This window comes from Triticum urartu, chromosome 2 (assembly GCF_003073215.2).
Source record: "Triticum urartu cultivar G1812 chromosome 2, Tu2.1, whole genome shotgun sequence".
Lineage (NCBI taxonomy): Eukaryota > Viridiplantae > Streptophyta > Magnoliopsida > Poales > Poaceae > Triticum > Triticum urartu.
Genome location: NC_053023.1, coordinates 429,776,126 through 429,798,330, shown reverse-complemented (window position 1 = coordinate 429,798,330; position 22,205 = coordinate 429,776,126). Strand labels below are relative to the sequence as shown.

At 44.8% G+C, this 22,205-nt stretch overlaps 1 protein-coding gene across 16 annotated transcripts; it reads right to left on the bottom strand.

Annotated features, from left to right (window-relative positions):
* Positions 1–1,229: 1,229 nt before the first annotated feature.
* On the bottom strand, positions 1,230–13,348 carry LOC125537674. Of its 16 annotated transcripts, XR_007296041.1 has the most exons (7): positions 12,969–13,348; positions 12,112–12,177; positions 11,760–11,839; positions 10,904–11,276; positions 10,487–10,585; positions 2,521–2,747; positions 1,725–2,328 (listed from the first exon to the last, which is right to left on the bottom strand). XR_007296041.1 is itself a non-coding variant. In XM_048700991.1 (4 exons), exons 1-4 carry the CDS (start codon positions 13,244–13,246, stop codon positions 1,433–1,435), a joined length of 501 nt encoding a protein of 166 aa, XP_048556948.1. In that variant the 5' UTR covers positions 13,247–13,348; the 3' UTR covers positions 1,230–1,432. The 16 variants fall into 16 exon arrangements, 5 of the variants coding, with proteins under 5 accessions (XP_048556948.1, XP_048556949.1, XP_048556950.1 ...); XR_007296040.1 differs by lacking the exon at positions 10,904–11,276; XR_007296038.1 differs by lacking the exon at positions 12,112–12,177.
* Positions 13,349–22,205: the final 8,857 nt, after the last annotated feature.

Below are 22,205 nucleotides of genomic sequence, written 5' to 3'. Positions count from 1 at the left end.
CGAGCCACCCTTGAGTCCGCAGGCTCCGACCCAAACAACTGCGTTGGAACCAAGGCTCGGGAGGCGCCTCTGTGGTGGCATGCAAATCTTCATCAAGATCATAAACACAAGATCAGACGAGGACCAGAAGACGGCGACCCTCGGCAGGATCCTAGCCGGGGGAATCCACAAGATCCCCAGCAAGACCCTTGCCGGGATGATAGCAACGCCACGGCAAGACCCTTGCCGGGCCCCCGGCAAGGCCCTTGCCGAGGGCATCAGCAGGGCCACTGCCAGGCGCGCACCAGCCAAGACTCCGCCGCTGTTCGCACGCAGCTGCCAGCCCAACCAGCTGGGCAGGCACCTGCGTGGCAACATGCAGCTTCCAGGCCAAATCAGCAAGCACCTGCGTGGCAGCATGCAGGTTTTCATGAAGGCCCTACCACCGCGCCACCCCAGCTGCCTGCCTGCCTACATGGCGCTGCATGCATCGATGGTCTGGGCGTGTGTCGAAGCAGCGACGGACGGGACGAGCCTCGTACCCGTCCCCGATAAAGCTAATGGACACCTACGTAGCGCATTTAATGCGTTTTGTCCCGCCGTGCGATAAGCTCGTGCACTGTAGGCCTTTCCACCTCCTGTGTGCGAATGTGACAACCCCTTTTTCCTATAAAAGGAGGCCCGAGGCGACCAGGAGAGGGATTCGGCTTTTTGAAAGGGCACGACCACCGTAGCTAGTTCAGAAAGCTCAAGAACACTCAATACATCAACCAAAGCAGGACCAGGGTTTTACGCATCCTTGCGGCCCGAACCTGGGTAAACAATCTGTGTGCTAGCTCCTAAACCTGCTCTTCTCACGACCCCGTGCCCGGCGACCATAGAAGGGATCCCAGTGATCCCATATGTGTCGCTCCCACTGACAGTAAAAATTAGACATATACCACTTCTTGAATCTTGAAACCAACAACATTCCTCCCTTATCTCATCAAAACTAGATTTTTTTCTATCAAATCGGTGAATATGTATTAATCTACTCTGATCATGTGGCAACGCATTGACACATTGCTAGTAGTTATTATATTTTTTTGGACACCAGACAAATGGTGGAGTACATATACGAAGAAAAGAGGCAAACGCACGCAGTCGGTCTCTCACTGTCTCGCACATGTGGCACCCCGGCTCAGAGCGACCGATTTACCATGCATTGCCAGCCTAGAGACCATGTCTTCTGGCAACACACAACATCTTGGTACATAAAACAACCGCTTTATTGATGCTAGCGGATCAAAGTTTACATTACAACAGGTAGCGAGGCCAAGCGACACACACGATGCCGCTGAACAATATGTACATTATTTAGTGAACATAAAGGCCTCGATCATAACAACTACGTGGCAGCGGAACAACGTCGTAGTGGAACTCCATAGCACAGAGACACCGATATGGACACGATCTAGACTCGGGCAGCTCTCCTTTCCGACAATGCTTTCCTGAAATCTGGCATGACACGCCAGGTCAATACATTGAATGTACTTGCAAGCTTACAACAGACATAAACATAATGACAGACAATCTATCTATCTATCTATCTATACCTCTATATCTATCTATCTATACCTATACTAATTAGGCACTTCCAAGAAATTCCCATGTTAATTAGTAATTACGGGTCGTTCATCTGGTGGGACAGAATTATTATGGTGCAGATTAACGCTATGAATTTTCTTTTTAGATAACAAGTCCAATAGGCTCACGTAGGCCAATTAAAATTATACCAAAACAAATCCATCTCCATTGTAGAAAAAACATCTCCAAAAATAAAAGAACAACCGACCCGTGCAGGCAGGATCGGTCGCTTCTCCTCTACAACGGCATCGACGTAACCCCTTGCTTCTTCTCTCCCTCATCGACAGATCGGCGAGAGCCAAAACACTTCTCATCCTCGAATCGATGTAACATTTTTCTCTCCCCGATCCTCTCTGTCCTATAACTGATTTCAGGTTATAACTACAGTATATTACAATCTTGAAATCGTTTTCAGCCCTATCAATAAATCAATCTCGTGGTTTTTGATGCAGCAGAGGTGGTGCACGGATAGGCAGATAGCAGTTTGAAGCAGCCTCGGCGATTGCCGTCGTTGGCAAGGTTTCAGAGTGCACATTCGTCAGCAGTTGCTGCTGGCCCCAATCCGCACGAAAGTAACATGTAGCCTTTATTCTTCTGTTATATTACTCTTCTTTCCTATTGGCGCTTTGTTGAGCTGAAGCCCTAGCGCTGGTGTTCATCTTTCTTTCCATCTACGGGTGCCATCTTTTAGCTGTCCTTGACATCAAGATTCATCAGCGCCCACTGCAATTATCAATGAAAATTGACATCAAGATTCATCAGCGCCCACTGCAACTGCAATTATCAATGAAAATTGACATCAAGATTCATCAGCGCCCATTGCAACTGCAATTATCAATGAAAATTGACATCAAGATTCATCAGCGCCCACTGCAATTATCAATGAAAAGGCACGACCCACAATCCAAATCTTACACATGACATCGTTGACTGTAGGCTGGGAGGCACGTATTCAGGCAGGCAGCCAGCAACGGACCTGGGTTAGGGCAGATTCCAGGAACTACAATGGATTGGCAGCATGCAAGATTCACACCCCAAACTCGGTTTGAGTTCACGCGCTGCGCCAGAGCAGCGCCGGCGCCAGAGAGCCAATCACATCGTGTGTCCTGTCCGTACTCCGTATAGTGTGCTTGGGATGATATCTACAAGCAGATCAAGCAGATTACCATATACTATATGCAAGTATTAATGTTTTGTTTCATTGGTATAATTAGATCAGTTCGTAGTTCATAGATTTTGGTTAGTGCATTCAGCCACTAAACTATCTAATTACCAACTAAGATCGATGATGAATTTACTGCTCTAATACAATGCAGATGTGCCAAGTCATTGTCATGTGTGCATGTACGACTTGCTAATGGCCTGAAACAGTCTCTCCCTGGTATGTACACAAGCCAATGAGCATACCCATCTACACTGGTATGAATACATTGCATATGTACAATTGGGGGAAAATCTCTTTGCCATTTAGGTTTTGAAAGTTATGTCCCAATTTTTACAAGTTCAACTATATACCTTATTTAATTTTGCAGTTACACAGTTAAGGTTATCAGATCAACGTTAAAGTTTTAAATATCTGTGGGGTTCATAGATAATTGCTTCAGCTTTCACTAAGTGCGCTAGCACACTATATTTTGTATCTGAAGGAAACAAGTGATCTAGCAATAAAATCAATTATTTACTTTTATGTGGATATCATTTTTATTTTGTAGGTATATGCAGTTTTGTTGATGCCTTATGTTAGATTTTGTTCGTAGCTGGTAGTGAGCAGACTAAAATTAATTTTGTTGCAAAAAAAAATTGATGTCAGCAAATAATACCAATGCAGAATTGTTAAATCTCCATATTAAGCTTTGGAGAGGAAAATATTTCTCAGTTGGTGATGTGGGAATTGTTGGAAATATGAGCAAATTATTACGATATTTAATCCGAATAAACAGAAGATAAATCATGACCACAACAGCAGAGATTAAACTAATCATGCGAACTAGCATAGCAGATGAACATATCACATCTAGGGCACATACTAGAAGCATGAATTCTACCACGATCTCGAACAGGAAGGATAGAATCACATACGGTGCAGCGGGTGCAGCACCGCCGGCGTTGACGTTGTCGCCCATGTCGTCGAGGACGAGGTTGCTGAGGTCGGGGAAGAAGTCGTCGTTCGCGAAGTCGTCGCTGCCAGCAGTCGCGCGAGTGCGCTCCCCAAAAACCTGATCGCCCCTCTCCCGTGCAGGATCACGAGAGGCGGGGTTCCGGAGGCCTGCTGTCCCTTCTTACGGCGCACGCCGGAAGGAGGGATGGAGAAGACTTGCTTGGCGGCGCAATGATCTGGAACGGTGGTGAGAAACCATACGAGGCGGCGGCTAGGGTAGACGTCTGCCTGACTATATAGTGCGGGTCGGGTAGGTCGTGGGAGTAAACCCCACGTCCGAGTCGTCACGATCCAAAAGAATCGGAAATGGTTCAGTAATTAACGCGTCCGTTAATTATTAATTAATGACATTAATTTTCCCATGCAGCAAAAATATAGACAACGTGCATAGCTCTGTCCTGGGCTCGGCTCAATCCCGCAACCCGCGGCGCGGCGCGTCGCGTCGTGCCGAGGCGTGGCGTGGCGAGGCGAGCGAGGAAGAGGAGCGCGCGTGTAGGTCTCCTCTTCTCATGCTCATACAAGTGCTAGAAGAGCTCACCTTATAAAGAGGTGCAACTCTCTCTCAACTTCCGGGGTGGGACTAAACTTTAGCCTCACTCATTCCACTTACATGTGTGCATGAATGGGCCAAGAGAATTTCAGAATTTTAGTTGGGCTTTGGGCCAAAGGCCTACTAGCAAAATTCCAACAATCCTCCACAAAGTCTCATTGGCACATCTCATCATTTAGTTCCAAAACATTGTTTTATATATCGGTGCTTAGTGGAGACTGTGAAGTTGAACTTCCACTTAGAAATTTATGCTACACTAGATCACAACTTGAATAGTGGACTATGCCTTGAACTACAAGTTTTCTGTGAAACTAGTTTCACATAAATTCTTGACCGATACTGGGCTGCCGCAAGACTTCCCCGTGGGTGGAGAGTATACGTCATACTCCAGGGCCTTTCATGAATTTATTAAAGAACACCCAATTCTCACAGACTGCGACGTTAACAGTCAAATTCATATAAGTGTGTTCCTCGGAAGATGTTCTGCAGGATAACATCTCTGCTTACCCGAATAAGCCACTTGGAACACATTAAGATAAGTATCAACCTGCCATGCAGATCAGGAGAGTATTGCATCTTCACGGAGTGGGATAATTAATATAGGGATACTCTCCTCCCAGCTGACCAACAGCTTGTCTCCCACTTCTACTTCACGGGATCTCCGATCACATAGAGTGGTTTACCACTATGGACAACTCATGCGGTGGGTCTCAAACCCATCTCCATCGATGCATTATCTATCACATTACGTGATAGACCCTTTGTGAAGGGATCTGTCAAGTTTTTTGACGTTTGGATATAATCCAACGTAATAACTCCGGAGTTCCTCAATTTTCTGACAGATTTTAGTCTCCTCTTCACATGCCTTGAGGACTTCATATTGTCCTTAGAACTGTTTATCTTGACGATCACAGTTTGATTATCACAGTTCATCAGGATAGGGGGTATTCGTTTTTCAACCATATGTAAGTCCATCAAGAGTTCACGAAGCCACTCTGCTTCAACAGTGGCAGTGTCTAATGCTGTGAGTTCTGCTTCCATAGTTGACCTCATTAAGATGGTCTGCTTGCAAGACTTACAGGAAACAGCGCCACCACCAAGTGTAAAAACATAACCACTTGTGGCCTTAATCTCATCAGCATCAGATATCCAGTTTGAGTCACTGTAACCCTCCAGTACTTTTGGATACCCGGTGTAGTGAATCCCATAGCTCGCGGTGCCTTTCAAATAGCGCATAACTCTCTCAAGCGCATGCCAATGATCATCTCCCGGTTTTGACACAAACCGACTCAGCTTGCTCACAGCAAAAGAGATGTCAGGCCTCGTGGCACTCGCCAAATACATAAGCGAGCCAATAATCTGAGAATACCTCAGTTGATCTCTAGCAATCCGTCGATTCTTTTGAAGCAACACACTAGCATCATATGGAGTTGGAGAAGGCGTGCAGTCGCTATACCCAAAACGACTCAAGACCTTTTCCACATAATGAGACTGAAGCAGTGTGATCCCACCATTCTCATCTCTCAACAGCTTGATGTTTAAGATAACATCAGCTACTCCTAGATCCTTCATCTCAAAACAGCGAGATAAGAAATCCTTAACCTCCTTGATTAAATCAAGTTTGGTTCCAAAGATCAATATGTCGTCGACATACAGACAAAGAATAACTCCTTCGCCCCCACCATAGCGATAGTACACGCACTTGTCACCATCGTTTACTACAAAGCCGGCAGCAGTTAATGTTCTTTCGAACTTCTCATGCCACTCCTTAAGAGCTTGTTTAAGGCCATATAAAAACTTTAATAACTTGCACACCTTTCCTTCTTGACCAGGCACTACAAAACCATCTGGCTGATCCATGTAAATTTCCTCCTTCAACTCTCTATTGAGAAAAGCCGTCTTAACGTCCATTTGATGAACGAGAAGACCATGTGAGGCAGCCAGTGATAGTAGCACCCGAATTGTGGTCAGTCTAGCCACGAGTGAGTAAGTATCAAAGAAGTCTTCACCTTCTTTCTGAGTATAACCTTGGCCACAAGCCGTGCCTTGTACTTTTCAATCGTACCATCAGGTCTAAGCTTCTTCTTGAACACCCACTTACATCCTACAGATTTGCACCCATAAGAACGGTCAGTGATCTCTCAGGTACCGTTAGCTAAGATGGAATCCATCTCGCTACGTACAGCTTCCTTCCAGTAGTCAGCATCAGGAGATGCATAGGCTTCTGAAATAGTCCTGGGTGTGTCATCCACGAGGTACACAATGAAGTCATCACCAACAGACTTTGCAGTCCTCTGTCTCTTACTCCTCATAGGAGTTCCATTGTTACCCTCAACAGGATTCTCAACGTGTTCCATCGCAATGGTGGGTTCAGGAATTACAGTGAATTCCTCACTAGATAGAGTAGGTATCTCCTGATTTGATGAACTCGACATATCCTTCATAGGAAATATGTCCTCAAAGAAAGTTGCATCATTTGATTCCATAATCGTACCAACATGCATGTCGGATACCTCAGATTTTATTATCAAAAATCTATAGCCGATGCTATGAAAAGCATAGCCCAGAAGAACACAATCCACGATTTTTGGTCCAAGCTTGCGCTTCTTGGGAATTGGTATATTGACTTTCGCCAAACAACCCCAAGTACGTAGGTAAGAGAGTTTCAACCTTTTCTTTTCCCATTCCTCAAATGGAGTCATGGTCTTATACTTTGTGGGAACTCGGTTTAAGACATGACACGCAGTCATTAGCGCCTCCCCCCACCATTCCTTGGATAGACCCAAAGTGTCTAACATGGTGTTAACCATATCAGTTAGAGTTCGGTTCTTTCTTTCGGCTACCCAATTTGACTGGGGTGAGTAGGGAGGCGTCCTCTCATGGATTATACCATGTTCGCACAAAACAGATCAAATTCATTGGAAAAATACTCTCCACCACGATCGGACCTAAGCCGTTTAATTTTTCGATCAAGTTGGTTCTCTACCTCAGCTTTATAGTTTTTAAAGAAAGTCAAAGCCTCATCTTTTGATTTCAGAAGATACACATAACAATATCTAGTGGAGTCATCAATCAACGTCATGAAGTATCTCTTTCCACCTTTTGTCAACATGCCATTCATCTCACAAAGATCAGAATGTATAAGCTCTAGTGGCGCCAAGTCTCTTGCCTCTGCAGTCTTATGGGACTTGCGAGGTTGCTTAGCTTGCACACATACTTGGCACTTGGAGCCTTTTACAGTAGAGATTTTCGGAATTAAATTCATATTGGCTAACCGCGTCATGCAACCAAAGTTAATATGACAGAGTCGTGAATGCCAAATATCAGACTCATTATTGTGGCAAACATTATTAATAAATTTAGTGCAAATATCTGACAAAGATAGACGGAACAGGCCTCCGCACTCATAGCCTTTTCCAACAAATTGTCCACACTTAGAAATTACAACTTTATTGGATTCGAAAACCAACTTAAAACCATCTCGACATAAACGGGAACCGCTAACGAGATTTTTATTGATGGACGACACATGATGAACGTTCTTCAGACGCACAGTCTTCCCCGAAGTAAACTTCATATCGACCGTATCAACACCTCAAACGATGGCATGTGACCCGTTCCCCATCAGCACGGGTGAAGTCCCTGTTGCCTGGTAAGAAGAAAACATGGAGGCGTCAGCACAAACATGTACATTGGCACCGGTGTCAATTAACCAATCAGGGGATTGAAATACTGAAAGGATGGTAGGAAAAATACCGTACCCTGATTCCTTCATATCAGTATCACCGATGACAACATTAGCGGACTTGCCGCTCTTCTCATGTTCGTGCTCCTCAAAGCGGTTAGGACACTTCGGAGCCCAGTGATTAGGATCACCGCAGACATGACAAAGTCCCTTCCCCTTCTTATGAGAATTCTTCTTGAAGTTGGTAGAATGTGATGGCTTGTTCTTTGTATCAAACTTGCCTTTGCCCTGAGTTTTGTTCTTATTGTTTTTGAACTTGTTGGGCTGAGAGTTCTTCTTCTGTACCATGTGGGCACTAGAACCTCCCTCAGCAACTCGAGCACGTGTGTCCTTTGCTCTCGCCTTCTCTTCAACATAAAGAGTACCAATGAGATCCGCAACGGAAAACTCATGTCTCTTGTGTTTCAGGGAAGTAGCAAAATTGTTCCACGAAGGTGGAAGCTTGGCAATGATGCCTCCGGCAACACACACTTGAAGTACTCAAGTTCTTTTGCGAGCGACTGTATCTCATGAGCCTGTTGTACAACAGGGCGCTCATCAGTCATCTTGTAGTCATAGAATTGCTCCATGACGTACAACTCGCTGCCGGCGTCCGAGGCACCAAACTTGGCCTCGAGCGCAGCCCACATGTCCTTGCCGTTGTCAAACGACATATACGAATCCACAATGGAGTCATCAAGAACACTCAGAAGAGCGCCTTTAAAGAGGGTATCGATCTTCTCAAAAGCTTCCAGCTGTGCTGGATTAAGATCGCCCTCAGGCTTGCCCTTGGTGGCATCATAGCAGCCCATGGTCTGAAACCAGTAGACTGCTCTCGTGCGCCACCTCTTATATTGCGCCCCCTTAAAGGCAGGCGGCTTCAGATGCGCAGCAAAACCACTCGGAGTAAATTGCCTATAATCAGATTTTTGGATTGTTGGAAATATGAGCAAATTACTACCAAGATTTAATCTGAATAAACAGAAGATAAATCATGACCACAACAGCAGAAATTAAACTAATCATGCGAACTAGCATAGCAGATGAACATATCACATCTAGGGCACATACTAGAAGCATGAATTCTACCACAATCTCGAACAGGAAGGATAGAATCACATACGGTGCAGCGGGTGCAGCACCGCCGGCGTTGACGTTGTCGCCCATGTCGTCGAGGACGAGGTTGCCGAGGTCGGGGAAGAAGTCGTCGTTCGCGAAGTCGTCGCTGCCAGCAGTCGCGCGAGTGCGCTCCCCAAAAACCTGATCGCCCCTCTCCCGTACAGGATCACGAGAGGCGGGGTTCCGGAGGCCTGCTGTCCCTTCTCGCGGTGCACGCCGGAAGGAGGGATGGAGAAGACTTGCTTGGCGGCGCAATGATCTGGAACGGTGGTGAGAAACCATACGAAGCGGCGGCGGCTAGGGTAGACGTCTGCCTGACTATATAGTGCGGGCCGGGTAGGTCGTGGGAGTAAACCCCACGTCCGAGTCGTCACGATCCAAAAGAATCGGAAACGGTTCAGTAATTAACGCGTCCGTTAATTATTAATTAATGACTCATTAATTTTCCCATGCAGCAAAAATATAGACAACGTGCATAGCTCTGTCCTCGGCTCGGCTCAATCCCGCAACCCGCGGCGCGGCGCGGCGCGGCGTGACGAGGCATGGCGTGGCGAGGCGAGCGAGGAGGAGGAGCGCGCGTGTAGGTCTCCTCTTCTCATACTCATACAAGTGGTAGAAGAGCTCACCTTATAAAGAGGTGCAACTCTCTCTCAACTTCCGGGGTGGGACTAAACTTTAGCCTCACTCACTCCACTCACATGTGTGCATGAATGGGCCAAGAGAATTTCAGAATTTTAGTTGGGCTTTGGGCCAAAGGCCTACTAGCAAAATTCCATCAGGAATTTGGTCTCCTGTTTACATTTCCCATTAGTGAAATCCTGAAATATGACTTCTCGACTTGCATGGAAAGAGATTCTGGATTACAAATATATCCATATATTGGTCATGACAAAGTTATCAGGACACACAAGTAGATTATGTTGAAACTTCACCGCCAGCTCAAGACAAGAGGACTAGGTAATTATTAGTCCTATTAATGTTTCTTTCCCACTGCCACGAGTTAGATTTCATTGATCTTCAAACTTATGTTGATGTGAACATTTTCTGCTTACAATAATCATTATCTTATTAAGATATGTCTGATAATTTTGAACCTTACAGTATATACATGATAACATATATCTATATAAGCATTGGCTATATGGCTAGTCTTAATACATACCAGCCAGACATTTTCGAATGGCTAATTTCCATTACCATTTTCTTCATTTAAGGAAGTTTCTAATCTTGAAACTCAGTGTTTACAAATCTTGAAGATGAAACAGAAGAGCAACAAAGAGAAGCAAGAGGTGCCAAATTAACAAACAGGGACGACGAAATCAAGAGGTACCTTGATGCTTGGTACATATCCGAATGTGAAGCCTCATGGCACATACTTCAGTTTCCTCTTCAGTATAGAGAGCCTGCGGTTGAAAGGTTACAATTTCACCTAGAGAATGAACATGTTATGGTATTCCTGGACTCGGTGGATTTATATAAAATTGTATCTCGCCCGAACATAGAAAAGACAATGTTCACAGAATGGATAACAGTCAACCAATTGCATGACGAAGCTCGCAGTTTGACGTATGCACAGTTTTCAACCAAATGGACTTGGCATGCAAAAGAGAAAGAATGGAGGAAAAAGCATGGTGGGAAAAAACATAGGCAAGATTTAGTATGCACAACCAACAAGCGGTTAAAAATACTACTTGAGAATGCTCCTAAATACCAAGAAAGGATGCAGATTCTATGAAGAAACCCGAACTGTTGATGGGGTTGTACATCCAACATACAAATCTGCATGTTATGCTCTTGGTCTACTTAATGACGACAAGGAGTGGGATGACTGCATCAAGGAAGCATCCCATTGGGCCTCTGCTCCTCAAATGCGCCAACTTTTCTACACGATACTTTGATTTTGCAAGGTAACGGATCCTGCAAAGTTGTGGCAAACAAACTGGGAACTACTATCTGAGGACATCCAACGTTGGCAAAGAAGAATACTCAATTTTCAGGCCCTAGAACTCAAGTCAGCGCAAATAAAGAGGATCCTCTTGGCAGGGATGGAAGACCTGTTGACCAAAGGTGGCAAGTCCCTCAAAGATTTTCCAGGAATGCCACTACCAGATAGTTCAATTCTTCAAGATATAAATAATAGATTAGTAAACGAGGAACTAAACTAAGATAAAGATTCATTAAGAATAGAGCACACAGAGTTACTGCAAAAGCTAAATCAAGATAAGAGGATGGCTTTTGCTGTTATAATAGAATCAGGTAATAACAGTCTTGGAAAATTGATTTTCATTGACGGATATGGTGGAACTGGAAAGACATTTTTGCGGAAAGCAGTCACAAGAAAATTAAGATCTGAAGAAAAAATAGTTCTAGGCTTCTAGCAGTAGCTTCAAGTGGTACAACAACGCTTCTTTTACATGGTGGAAGAACAGCTCATTCAAGATTTCACATTCCGCTCAAGATCATTAACGAGTCGACATGCAACATCAAGCAAGGAACATTTCTCGCGGAACTAATAAAGAAAACTTCACTGATAATATGGGATGAAGAACCTATGACACCCAAGCACTGTTTTGAGGCACTAGACAAGAGTTTGAGAGACATACTTCGATTCACAAATGAGGATGCCGAGCATAGACTGTTTGGAGGAATGATGGTAGTCTTGGGAGGTGACTCCAGGCGAATCCTACCAGTTATTCCAAAGGGGGAAAGGGAACATATCATTTCTGCATCTGTCAAGAGATCCTAAACATGCGTCTGAATTGATCTAAGTTTCTAAATAGTCTAACATTTTCTGGAATACCAGATCATGAACTGAGGCTGAAAGTAGGATTACCAGTAATGCTTACGACTATGAGTAACTTCAAACAAAGTGCAGGACTTTGCAATGGGACAAGACTAACAATAACACAGCTAGAGAAGCGTTTGATCGAAGGCCAGGTCATAACAGGTACTAACATTGGCGACAAAGTTTACATCCCACGAATTATTATGTCACCAAGTGATTCAGAATGGCCTTCCATTCTGAAAAGGAGACAATACCCTATATCAGTGTGCTTTGCTATGACTATAAACAAAAGTCAGGGGCAATCTCTCAAAAAGGTTGGACTCTACTTACAAAGGCAAGTGTTCACACAGCTCTATGTTGCAATGTCAAGGGTTACCAGCATAAATGGATTGCGGATACTGATATCAGATGAAGAGCGTCGATCCGACAAGGTTGCAGAAAACATTGTTTTCAAGGATATATTATAGATATTTGTTTTTCAATAGCTAGAATTACAACAGATACAACCATTCTTATATAACTAAATATAATGTGTTGAAGACATAGCAGCCATATCTTTTTAAAATTGAATTTTTAAAATTGTTTTAAATAGTTGCCTCTGAAATATTTTATTTGTCAGCAAGGTACTTCTCTCTGCATTTACAGTCAAACAAAAATATTGGGGTAAGGACTCACAACTGATTTCACAAAATCAATATCAGTTATATATGTATATGCATCAGGGACGTGGTTCTAAAGTTACAAAACCATTAAGGAACAAAGATCATTTTCTCAATTACTATAACATTTATTTCTTAGATAGCCTAGCAATTCATATCCGGTCTCATAAATAATAGAAAATTGGACAATGTAATTGCAAAACGAAATACTGGAACAAGTAATTTCGTAGCTGCATCTGCCCAGCAATCTCGTTGATGGCTCCTTCACCATCGTATCTGAAGTACACTGTACAGCAGGATGCGGACATACGCTACTCAAATTTATTTAATACATTGAGGAAATGGTAAGGCAAAGGGACGATATGCACCTGTTCGTACAAACGCTGGCGCTGGATAAGATAATGCTCCTTTCTTTGGTAGATGGATAGGAGCCGCCAGCGCTGCTGCTGGATGAGAAACGCTGCTCAACAACGCTGGCGCCGGAGGAGATTGCAGCTGCGGCGGAGACGGCGTACCACACCGCAAAGGGGAACGGCCAGATGGCCGGCGCTCCGGCCGGCGATGCGATGCAGTTCGCGAAGGAGGACTTTAGAAGGTCACCGATGCACGCGCCATGCACGAGAGCCACCGGCGCAGCTGCTCTCATGGCGCCGGTCACAGGAGCTCACTAGACAGCACGGCAGCGCCGACCGCGGCCGCCGAACCCGCCGCTCATGCTAGCAAAAATCTGTGCCGCACATGTAAGAAGCCACGGTGTCACTCACTACAGAAAATACAATTGTTACTAATTACATTTGGTTTCATATATTAAAAAAATCTGTAATACCTAAAAAATGAATTATATACTAATTTTAGTTTTAGATTTAACTTTAATTTTAATTAAAAAACATAGTTTCAAAAAAGAACACATTTAGCAATCTTTGTATCCAACAGTATATTCATTAAGGCCACGAATAACCGTATATTTTCTTCATTTGTCCCCGCAATTAATATGCTAGCCCGTGCGAACGCACGGGTCGACGACTAGTATCATGATAATTAACCAATTATTAATAATGCAACAATATAACCAACATGCTGTGATCATGCTCTTGTGAGAAAAATCCCTTTTATCAACGGTGATCACTTCTTGAATCACAACAGTACCATCCTCAAAATCTTAACTATGAATATCTCGTGATCTTTCCGGCGATCACAACCACGACCCAAATTTGTCCTAAAACGATGATCCTTCCGGTGATCACAACCACGACCAACACTTGGTCTTGTCCAACCCGATGGCCTTCCCGCCATCATCAACAGTGCAGAGTTCATAACTTAGTGTGCAAGATTTATTAAATGTTGACCCATGGTGTGACCTACTTTCGAGCATGTCCGTAACCGTGGACTCGGCTATCGATAGATTAATACACTCTACAGAGATAGCGCACTGCACCCACACCATGGAACCCATGGCCTCGCACTCCCATTCGGGTGGACCAACAGCGTTCCGACGAAACCCCTCCGTTGCCATGACAATCTCCCGGCCACTCCGACTCACTCCCCTCTGGGCTAGTCCTGGGTGGCCCCGTGTCTACCAAAGACACACGACCACCATCGTGGCCAACTCGTAAACTATCCCACACGGGGACACGGTACCAAAAATCTCAACAACGGGCACACAAGGATGTCTGATTACCGGGCCAGGGTACCGCACGCCCATAACCTTCCCTCCTTGGAGGCACCGGCCGGAGGCATGACAACGTATCGAATAAAGGCCTTTCCATAAAGGAAAATGTGGTTGCACTAGGAAAAACTCGATTCAGTGGCACCATGACCCGGTCAACGATATATTCAAGTTGAGTTATTATCAGGTTCAACTTAAAGTGAAAATAACCGGTGTCATAATATGCCATGAAATGCACCACTAACATATGCATCACATATCATCTGAAATGACTGGGTCAACTATCTCCACACCAAGCAAAACATCGACAACTCATGATACCTCTCTGGTTAGGATCAAACCTTACTTTAACCCAATCTGTTCTAGAAAGTTTAGCATTTTCTCAAGCATGAAAATAACTCCATATAATTACTTATATCCATAACTATATTAATCTACCATAACAAACTTTAATTCTAGTTTCTTAACCATCTTAGTTAGCTTTAAACTTTCTGTAAATCAAGCATATTAACTTAAACAAGCAACTACAGAATATAAATATCATAATAGTTATCTAAATGCATGGATTAAATCATTCATTCAAGTAGGAAAATCACAAATATTGTAATGGCACCATGAAAATGTTGTTGTGGCTTGCCTTAGTGCAGATGAGGTTCACAAGCCTCCTGGTGATCCTCAAGACAAGCCTCACCCTCTGAAAATAATTATAAACACAAAATGAAAACATCAAGAACCCTTCTGAAAATCATCAGAAAATCCAGACAGTAGGGAAAAATCCCATTTTTGGTGAGCTGCTAGATTTCTTTACAAAGAACACAATGCAAAAAGAATCAATTCATTTGGACATATGGTTAAAGAGTTATGGCTGTTTGAAGCTCTGTGGAAAAATATGAAATTTGAATTAAATAGAAACATATTGGGGGGTGACGTCGAAGGCGTAAAGTCTCGGGGCACCACCACTCATACCGCTTCGTGCGCGTACTGAGTGGCTGACTAGCGGGCCCCGCTAGTCAAGTGAGGGGGAGAGGGGAACGAAACAGGGGACGACGCGGCTTCGCTGGAGCAAACGCCGGCGACGAGAGCTTCTTGGCCAGAACGAGAGGAGGGATCGAGAGAGAAGATGGAGGCGCACCTTCCCATACCCGTAGAGTAGCTAGGGGTGGTCGGACGGCGTCGGAATCATCCTCTATAGCGGAGACAGGAAGCAGAGCTCGCCAGAGACGAAGATGACAGCGAGCAGAGGCGACTCTAGGGGCTCCAACCGGGCGAAACGGCACCACCGCAGAGTGGCGGAGGCCCTGGAAGGGTTGCCCAGGCCTGCGAGGGGCCGGAGCTACGAAGACGACCCGAGGGGATCACCGGCGAGCTCGAGCTTAGGGATGGCGGCCTGCGGCCTGCCCAGCGGGGCTACGGCTATCTACGAGGTTATGGAGTGTGTGGGAGGGGAGGATGATGCGCAAGGAGGCTGAGAGGGCTCTATTTATAGCCGAGCGTCGAGGGGGGTTCGGGCTCCGCCGGTGGACACCTGGACACGGCGCCCAGCGACAAGCGGCATCAGTGAGAGGGGGAGGAGACGTGGCTCACGTGGGGGCTGTGGGCGAATGGGGACGAGCACATGATTGAGAGGAAGGCGACGAACACAATGCAGAGCGCACTATTGTGTTGGCCGGACCGCGCCCGTGCTCGCTGCGGCGAGCTCCGGCGTCGGTGAGTGCCAGGGGAGAGTTAAGGGAGCTAGGACGAAGATGGTGGCGAGGTTTGGCACGCTTAGGCAGGCGGGGAAGCAAGCACGCGCGAAACAGAGCGCTCGGCGGCACTCAGAGCGCGTCGACACGCAGGCTGGCATCGTGTACACGCGTGGTCACCGCATGAACTTTGCTCTCAGGCCGACCTAAGTCCAAAACTCATGTCTGGCTTGTTGTTCGTGGTAGTTTTGAAGATTACCACGCTTTGGTTTGGATCCAGACGCAGTAGAAAAGATTTCACTAGCCTAGTAAGTTTCTGATCAGTAACTTTGAGAGGTTACTGAGGTCGAACGGCTGGGAGTTTGGCGTTGGGCTTTGGAGGTTAGCAATCATCTACTAAGGTGATGATGCACAAGAAAAATCAGCTACATTGGAGTAGGTAAAATGGTAGTTGCTGTAGAAACCACCATTTTTGTACAGAACGAAAAATATTTTCTGTAGAAAAAATATTCCAAAAAGTGATGAAATATTTTTGCTCAGGAATGTGCCCTAGGGTTCAAAGAATATTTGTGAATTTTCTCAGATTTTTGTGGGCAAGGAAAATTGGGGTTGCTTTGGAGCACATTGATCTGACTAGGGTTTAAGAGAGGAAAATGAATATTTTCATTTAAGAAAAATATTCCAATAATGATTTTGAGATGAACCAGAGTGGGAATGATGGTTAGAGAGGGAAATGGGACACTTGGGTGAAAGCCAAGGGGTACCCAAGTGTTTAAGTCCATATGAAAAGATTCAAAAACTCCAAATTTCAAATTCAAACCAACTAAAAATCAGGCAAAGAAAAGAGGGCAAAAATCAGGCTGTCACAAACCTCCCCCACTTAGAATGAATCTCGTCCTCAAGATTCGGTTGCTTGGGAAAACCATTCTTGATAATGAGCCTTAAGAAATTCCTCTTGTTCCCATGTTGATTCCGACTCTGTGTGATGCTCCCACTGAACCTTGTAGAACTTCCTTACTTTGCTACGAGTGACCCTTTCATCTGATCCAAAATTTTAACCGGTCTCTCTTCATATGTTAAGTCCTTTGCCAACTCTATCTCAGTCAGAGAAGTCTTTTTCTCCAGCGGCGATATGCATCGCCTCAACTATGAAACGTGAAACACGTTGTGCACGTCCGACAATTCAGGGGGTAGTTCCAACTGATATGCAACAGTACCCACTCGTGACATAACTTGAAATGGGCCAATATGTCTGGGTGCCAACTTTCCACGGGTCTGAAATCTCTTGATTCCTTTCATAGGAGTGACTCGGAGGTATACGTGTTCTCCGGGTTCAAAGCTGATCTAACGGTGCTTTGCATCATAATAACTCTTCTGTCGGGATTTGGCCAATTGCAATCTGTCTCTGATTTCCCTAACTTGCTTCTCAGCTTCCATCATGAGATCTGTTCTGAAGATACGGCTATCTCCGGTTTGATACCAATTTAATGGGGTGCGACACTTACAGCCATACAAAGACTCATATGGTGACATTTTTAGACTGGTTTGGAAGCTGTTGTTGTAAGAGAACTCTGCATATGGCAGGAAGTCTTCCCATTTAGGTCCTTGGGCCAAAGCGCAGGCTCGCAACATATCTTCGAGTATTTGATTTACTCGCTCTGTCTGTCCATCAGTCTGAGGATGATAAGCGGTACTGTATTTCAGGGCTGTCCCCAAGGCTTGATGGAGACGTGACCATAAAGAGGAGGTAAAAAGTGAACCTCGGTCAGACGTGATAGTTCGGGGTATGCCATGCAGACTGGTTATTCTGGATACATACAACTAAGCAAGTTGATCTGCTCGATATGTGGTTCTGATTAGGATAAAGCGAGCAACCTTGGTTAAGGTATCCACTATGACCCAGATTGCATCATTGCCTCACTGAGTCTTGGGTAGTCCTGTGATGAAATCCATGCAGACATCATCCCATTTCCATTGTGAAACTAGCAATGGTTGGAGAAGTCCGGCTGGCTTCTGATGCTCCGCCTTTACCTTGTTGTATATGTCGCAATAGGCCACAAAATAGGCAATGTCTTTCTTCATTCCATCCCACCAGAATATTTGTCGAAGGTCTTCATACATTTTTGTACCTCCAGGGTGAATATAATATGAAGATTTGTGTGCTTTTGACATGATTTTCCGCTTTAACTCCGTTTGATTGGGTACACAAAGCCTTCCACGGAAAACAGAGGGTACCAAATTGATCCTTCGAGAAGTCTGAAGTCTGTCCTGCCAACATGTTCTTGGCACGCTTCTGCAGGACGGTGTCAGCTGGCTGGGACTTGCGGATCTCTTCCTGAAGTGTGGGGGCTACTTCCAAAATATTAGCAAGGTCGGCATCAACTATGACCAGGCTGACCTGAGCAATCTCCTCTTGAAGTTCATGAGGCAAGGATTTCAATATGACATTCAGGCTGACAGGCTTTCGACGGAGTGCATCAGCAACCACGTTGGCCTTACCCGGGTGGTAATTGATTGCAAGGTCATAATCCTTGACTAACTCAAGCCATGTTTGTTGATAGAGATTTAAATCTGGCTGAGTAAATATATACTTGAGACTTTTGTGATCGGTAAAAATTTGGCACCTCTTCCCGATGAGATAGTGTCTCCAAATGTTTACATCATGAACCACCATGGCCAATTCCAGGTCATGAGTAGGATAATTTCCCTCATGGGGTCGTAACTTTCGTGATGCATAAGCTACTACCTTGCCATCTTGCATAAATACGCACCCAAGCCCTTGTCTGGAGGCATCACAGTACACATCGAAACTGCGGTAGATATCCAGAAGAGTCAGCACCGGTGCAGACGTCAACCGTACCTTTAGCTCATTGAAACTTTTCTCACAGCCCTCAGTCCATTCAAACTTCTTATCCTTTTTTAGTTGCTCCGTCATTGGTTTAGCAATCTTGGAAAACCCTTCAATGAAATGATGGTAGTAACCGGCTAATCCAAGAAAACTCCGAATATGTGATACAGTTGTAGGTGGCAACCAATCGAGCACATCCTTTACTTTGCTCGGGTCCATGGCTATACCCTCGGCGGATAGCACGTGTCCAAGAAATCCCACCTGCTTGAGCCAAAATTCGCATTTACTGAATTTGGCGTATTGCTGATGGTCGCGCAGCCGTTGTAACACTGCTCGGAGGTGTTCTTTGTGATCTTCTTCACTTCTCGAGTAAATAAGTATGTCATCGATGAAGACTACCATGAACTTATCGAGGAAGTCCATGAATACTTTGTTCATCATATGCATGAAAAAGGCAGGGGCGTTGGTGAGACCAAAGGACATAACTGTATATTCATAAAGACCGTATCGAGTGGTAAATGCGGTCTTAGGAATATCTTCCTTTTTAATCTTGAGCTGATGATAGCCTATTCGTAAATCAACCTTGGAGAATACCTTGGACCCACTGAGCTGATCAAACAAGTCATCAATCCTTGGCAATAGATATTTGTTTTTGATGGTGACATCATTCAGCTGACGGTAATCCACACACATGCGGAGACTGCCATCCTTTTTGTCCATGAAGATAGCAGGTGATCCCCATGGTGAAGAGATGGGACGGATATATCCTTTCTGGAGCATTTCATCGAGCTGTATCTTTAGCTCCACTAATTCTGATGAGGGCATCCAGTAATAATTCTTGTATAACAGTTCGGTTCCGGGCACAAGATCTATTGCGAACTCAAGCTCTCGATCTGATCGCATGCCTGGCAGCACTTCTGGAAATACATCAGGAAATTCACTGACCACAGGAATTAATTCCAATTCAGCCACAACGGTGAAGACAATTTCTTTCTTGGGCATGCTTCTGCGAGCATAGAATTTGGTAGTCTGCCCCTTCTGACTGGTCAAAGTGACTTCTCGGGTCGCGCAATTTATGCATACTTGATATTGAGTCAGCCAATTCATACCCAAGATAACATCCAGCTTAGCAAACTCAATGATTATCAAAGAAATTGAAAAGCAGACTCCGTTGATATTGATTTCCAAATTGCGACAGACCAGATTGCTCTTGATTAAGGATCCCGGGGTTTGTACCAGCATATTCTTGCCCAAAAGCGAGCAAGGAATTTGTTTTGGGCAACAAACTCCGAGAGATAAAAGAGTGGAAAGCCTAGAGTCAAATAAAATAACTGCAGGTATGCTATTAACAGGAAACATACCAATGACGACTTCGGGGTTTTCTTGGGCTTCATCTACGGAGAGGTGATGAACATGCCCAGTGATGTTTTGCTGGTTCGGGCATGATTCCATAAAGTTGACTTGTGGTCTGAATAGAGCATTTGCCTTGCTGTTCTTGGGACATTGTCTGGCATAATGTCCGGTTTGCCCACAACTGAAGCAAGAATTGTTGCGTTGTCGCTCCTCGTGCACTGGGTTTGTCACGACATTCTTGATTTGAGTGGTGGTCTTGTTGACATTCTGTTGCCAATTGGGCTTGTATTCCACCTGAGTCTGCTGCCAGGTACGAGCCTTTTGCACGGGTTGCCCATCCTTCTTTGGCTCAAACTTGCGCTTGTGGTCATTGCTAGCAGGCTTATTATATGATACAAGCCTGTGTTCCCTTTCAGCAATGAAAGCCTTGTTCACCAGAGTTTGGAAATCTGGGAAATCAAACATACTGAGAGTACACCGGAGTTGCGGGTTTAATCCACCAAGAAATCTGTCAATCTTTGTTTCTTCAGTGGCCATGTCATGAAGGGTGTAACGTGACAGATGATTGAATTTTTGCAAATATTCATCCACAGACAGATTCCCTTGGTGGAGCGCGAGAAATTCTTGCTGCTTTGTCTTCATAATTCCAGTAGGGATATGATACTTCCGGAACTAATCCTTGAATTTTGACCAGGTGATTTCTTCATCAGCCGGCCAAATGACTTTTACATTTTCCCACCATATGGCAGCAGCGCCTTCAAGATAATGACTTGCAAATGGAACTTTATCACCTTCCTCAGTACGAGCAATCTCAAGTTTCCTCTCAATGGTTCTCAGCCAATCGTCTGCTTCCAAGGGGTCAATAACCTGACTGAAACTGGGAGGCTTGGTCCTTTGAAAATCTGACAGCTTGGAGTGATGACCGACATGATTCCCATTCTGCCCAACCATAGCTTGCACACTTCTTAAAATTTCAATCAGATCATTACTCCGTCTTTCCTCAAACATTCTCAAAATTTGCTCGGTGGAGGGCGTATTTGGCGGTGGAGGCGGTGGTGGAACGTATGGCTCGGGGGAGTGTCATGCCTGTCATGCAGAACGACGAACAGGAGTACCCTCGCGAACGTTGCTACGGCTGCCTCCCCGCGGCATCCTATTGTGATTTTTTCCCAAGACAACGCAACCAAGATGAGAAGCATTCAAAATAAAATGGGGAAAATCTGGCAACAAAAGCCCGAGGAAAACCGAAATGACGAAAAAGATACGGTGAATAAAACAGAGTCCCAACATAATTATACATAGACTCATACATGAAAGATACATAACATGCCAGGTTCAACTACTCTCATACACGACACGAAACCTCATGACTCGTACAACTTCACTCGTACACCATCCCGACGACTGCGAGTACTCAAAAGCTCTACTGCTCGGCTGGTGCTGCGGGGTCCTCTCCTAAAGCGGACTCGGATCCTGAACTGACGAGGTTAACTGAGACCTCTGTCTTAAAGGTAACACGGCGACGCTACCTCGAGGGCTCTGATAACTCACAAGTATAGGGGATCGCAACAGTTTTCGATAAGTAAGAGTGTCGGACCCAACGAGGAGCTAAAGGTAGAATAAATATTCCCTCAAGTTCTATCGACCACCGATACAACTCTACGCACGCTTGATGTTCGCTTTACCTAGAACAAGTATGAAACTAGAAGTACTTTGTAGGTGTTGTTGGATAGGTTTGCAAGATAATAAAGAGTACGTAAATAAAAAGTAGGGGTTGTTTAGATAAAGAAACAATAAAGTAAATATAGAGAGTGTGGAAAAGTGGTGGTAGGAGTTGCGAAATTGCCCCTAAGCAATTGACTACTTTACTAGACCGATAGCAAGTATTATGTGGGAGAGGCCACTACTAGCATGTCATCCCTGACTTGGAATTCTATGCACTTATGATTGGAACTATTAGCAAGCATCTGCAACTACTAATGTTCATTAAGGTAAAACCCAACGATAGCATTAAGATATATTGGCCCCCCTTCAATCCTGTATGCATCAATTT

Coding starts and splice junctions, on each gene's coding strand:
- LOC125537674 (XM_048700990.1), bottom strand. CDS start 13,246: ATGAGAGCAGCTGCGCCGGTGGCTCTCGTGCATGGCGCGTGCATCGGT. Junction 11,840..12,968: donor GCCAGCGTTTGTACGAACAG/GTGCATATCGTC, acceptor AATAACTGGTAG/GATTCGCCTGGAGTCACCTC. Junction 7,963..10,486: donor GATATGTACCAAGCATCAAG/GTACCTCTTGAT, acceptor TCTTCTTACCAG/GCAACAGGGACTTCACCCGT.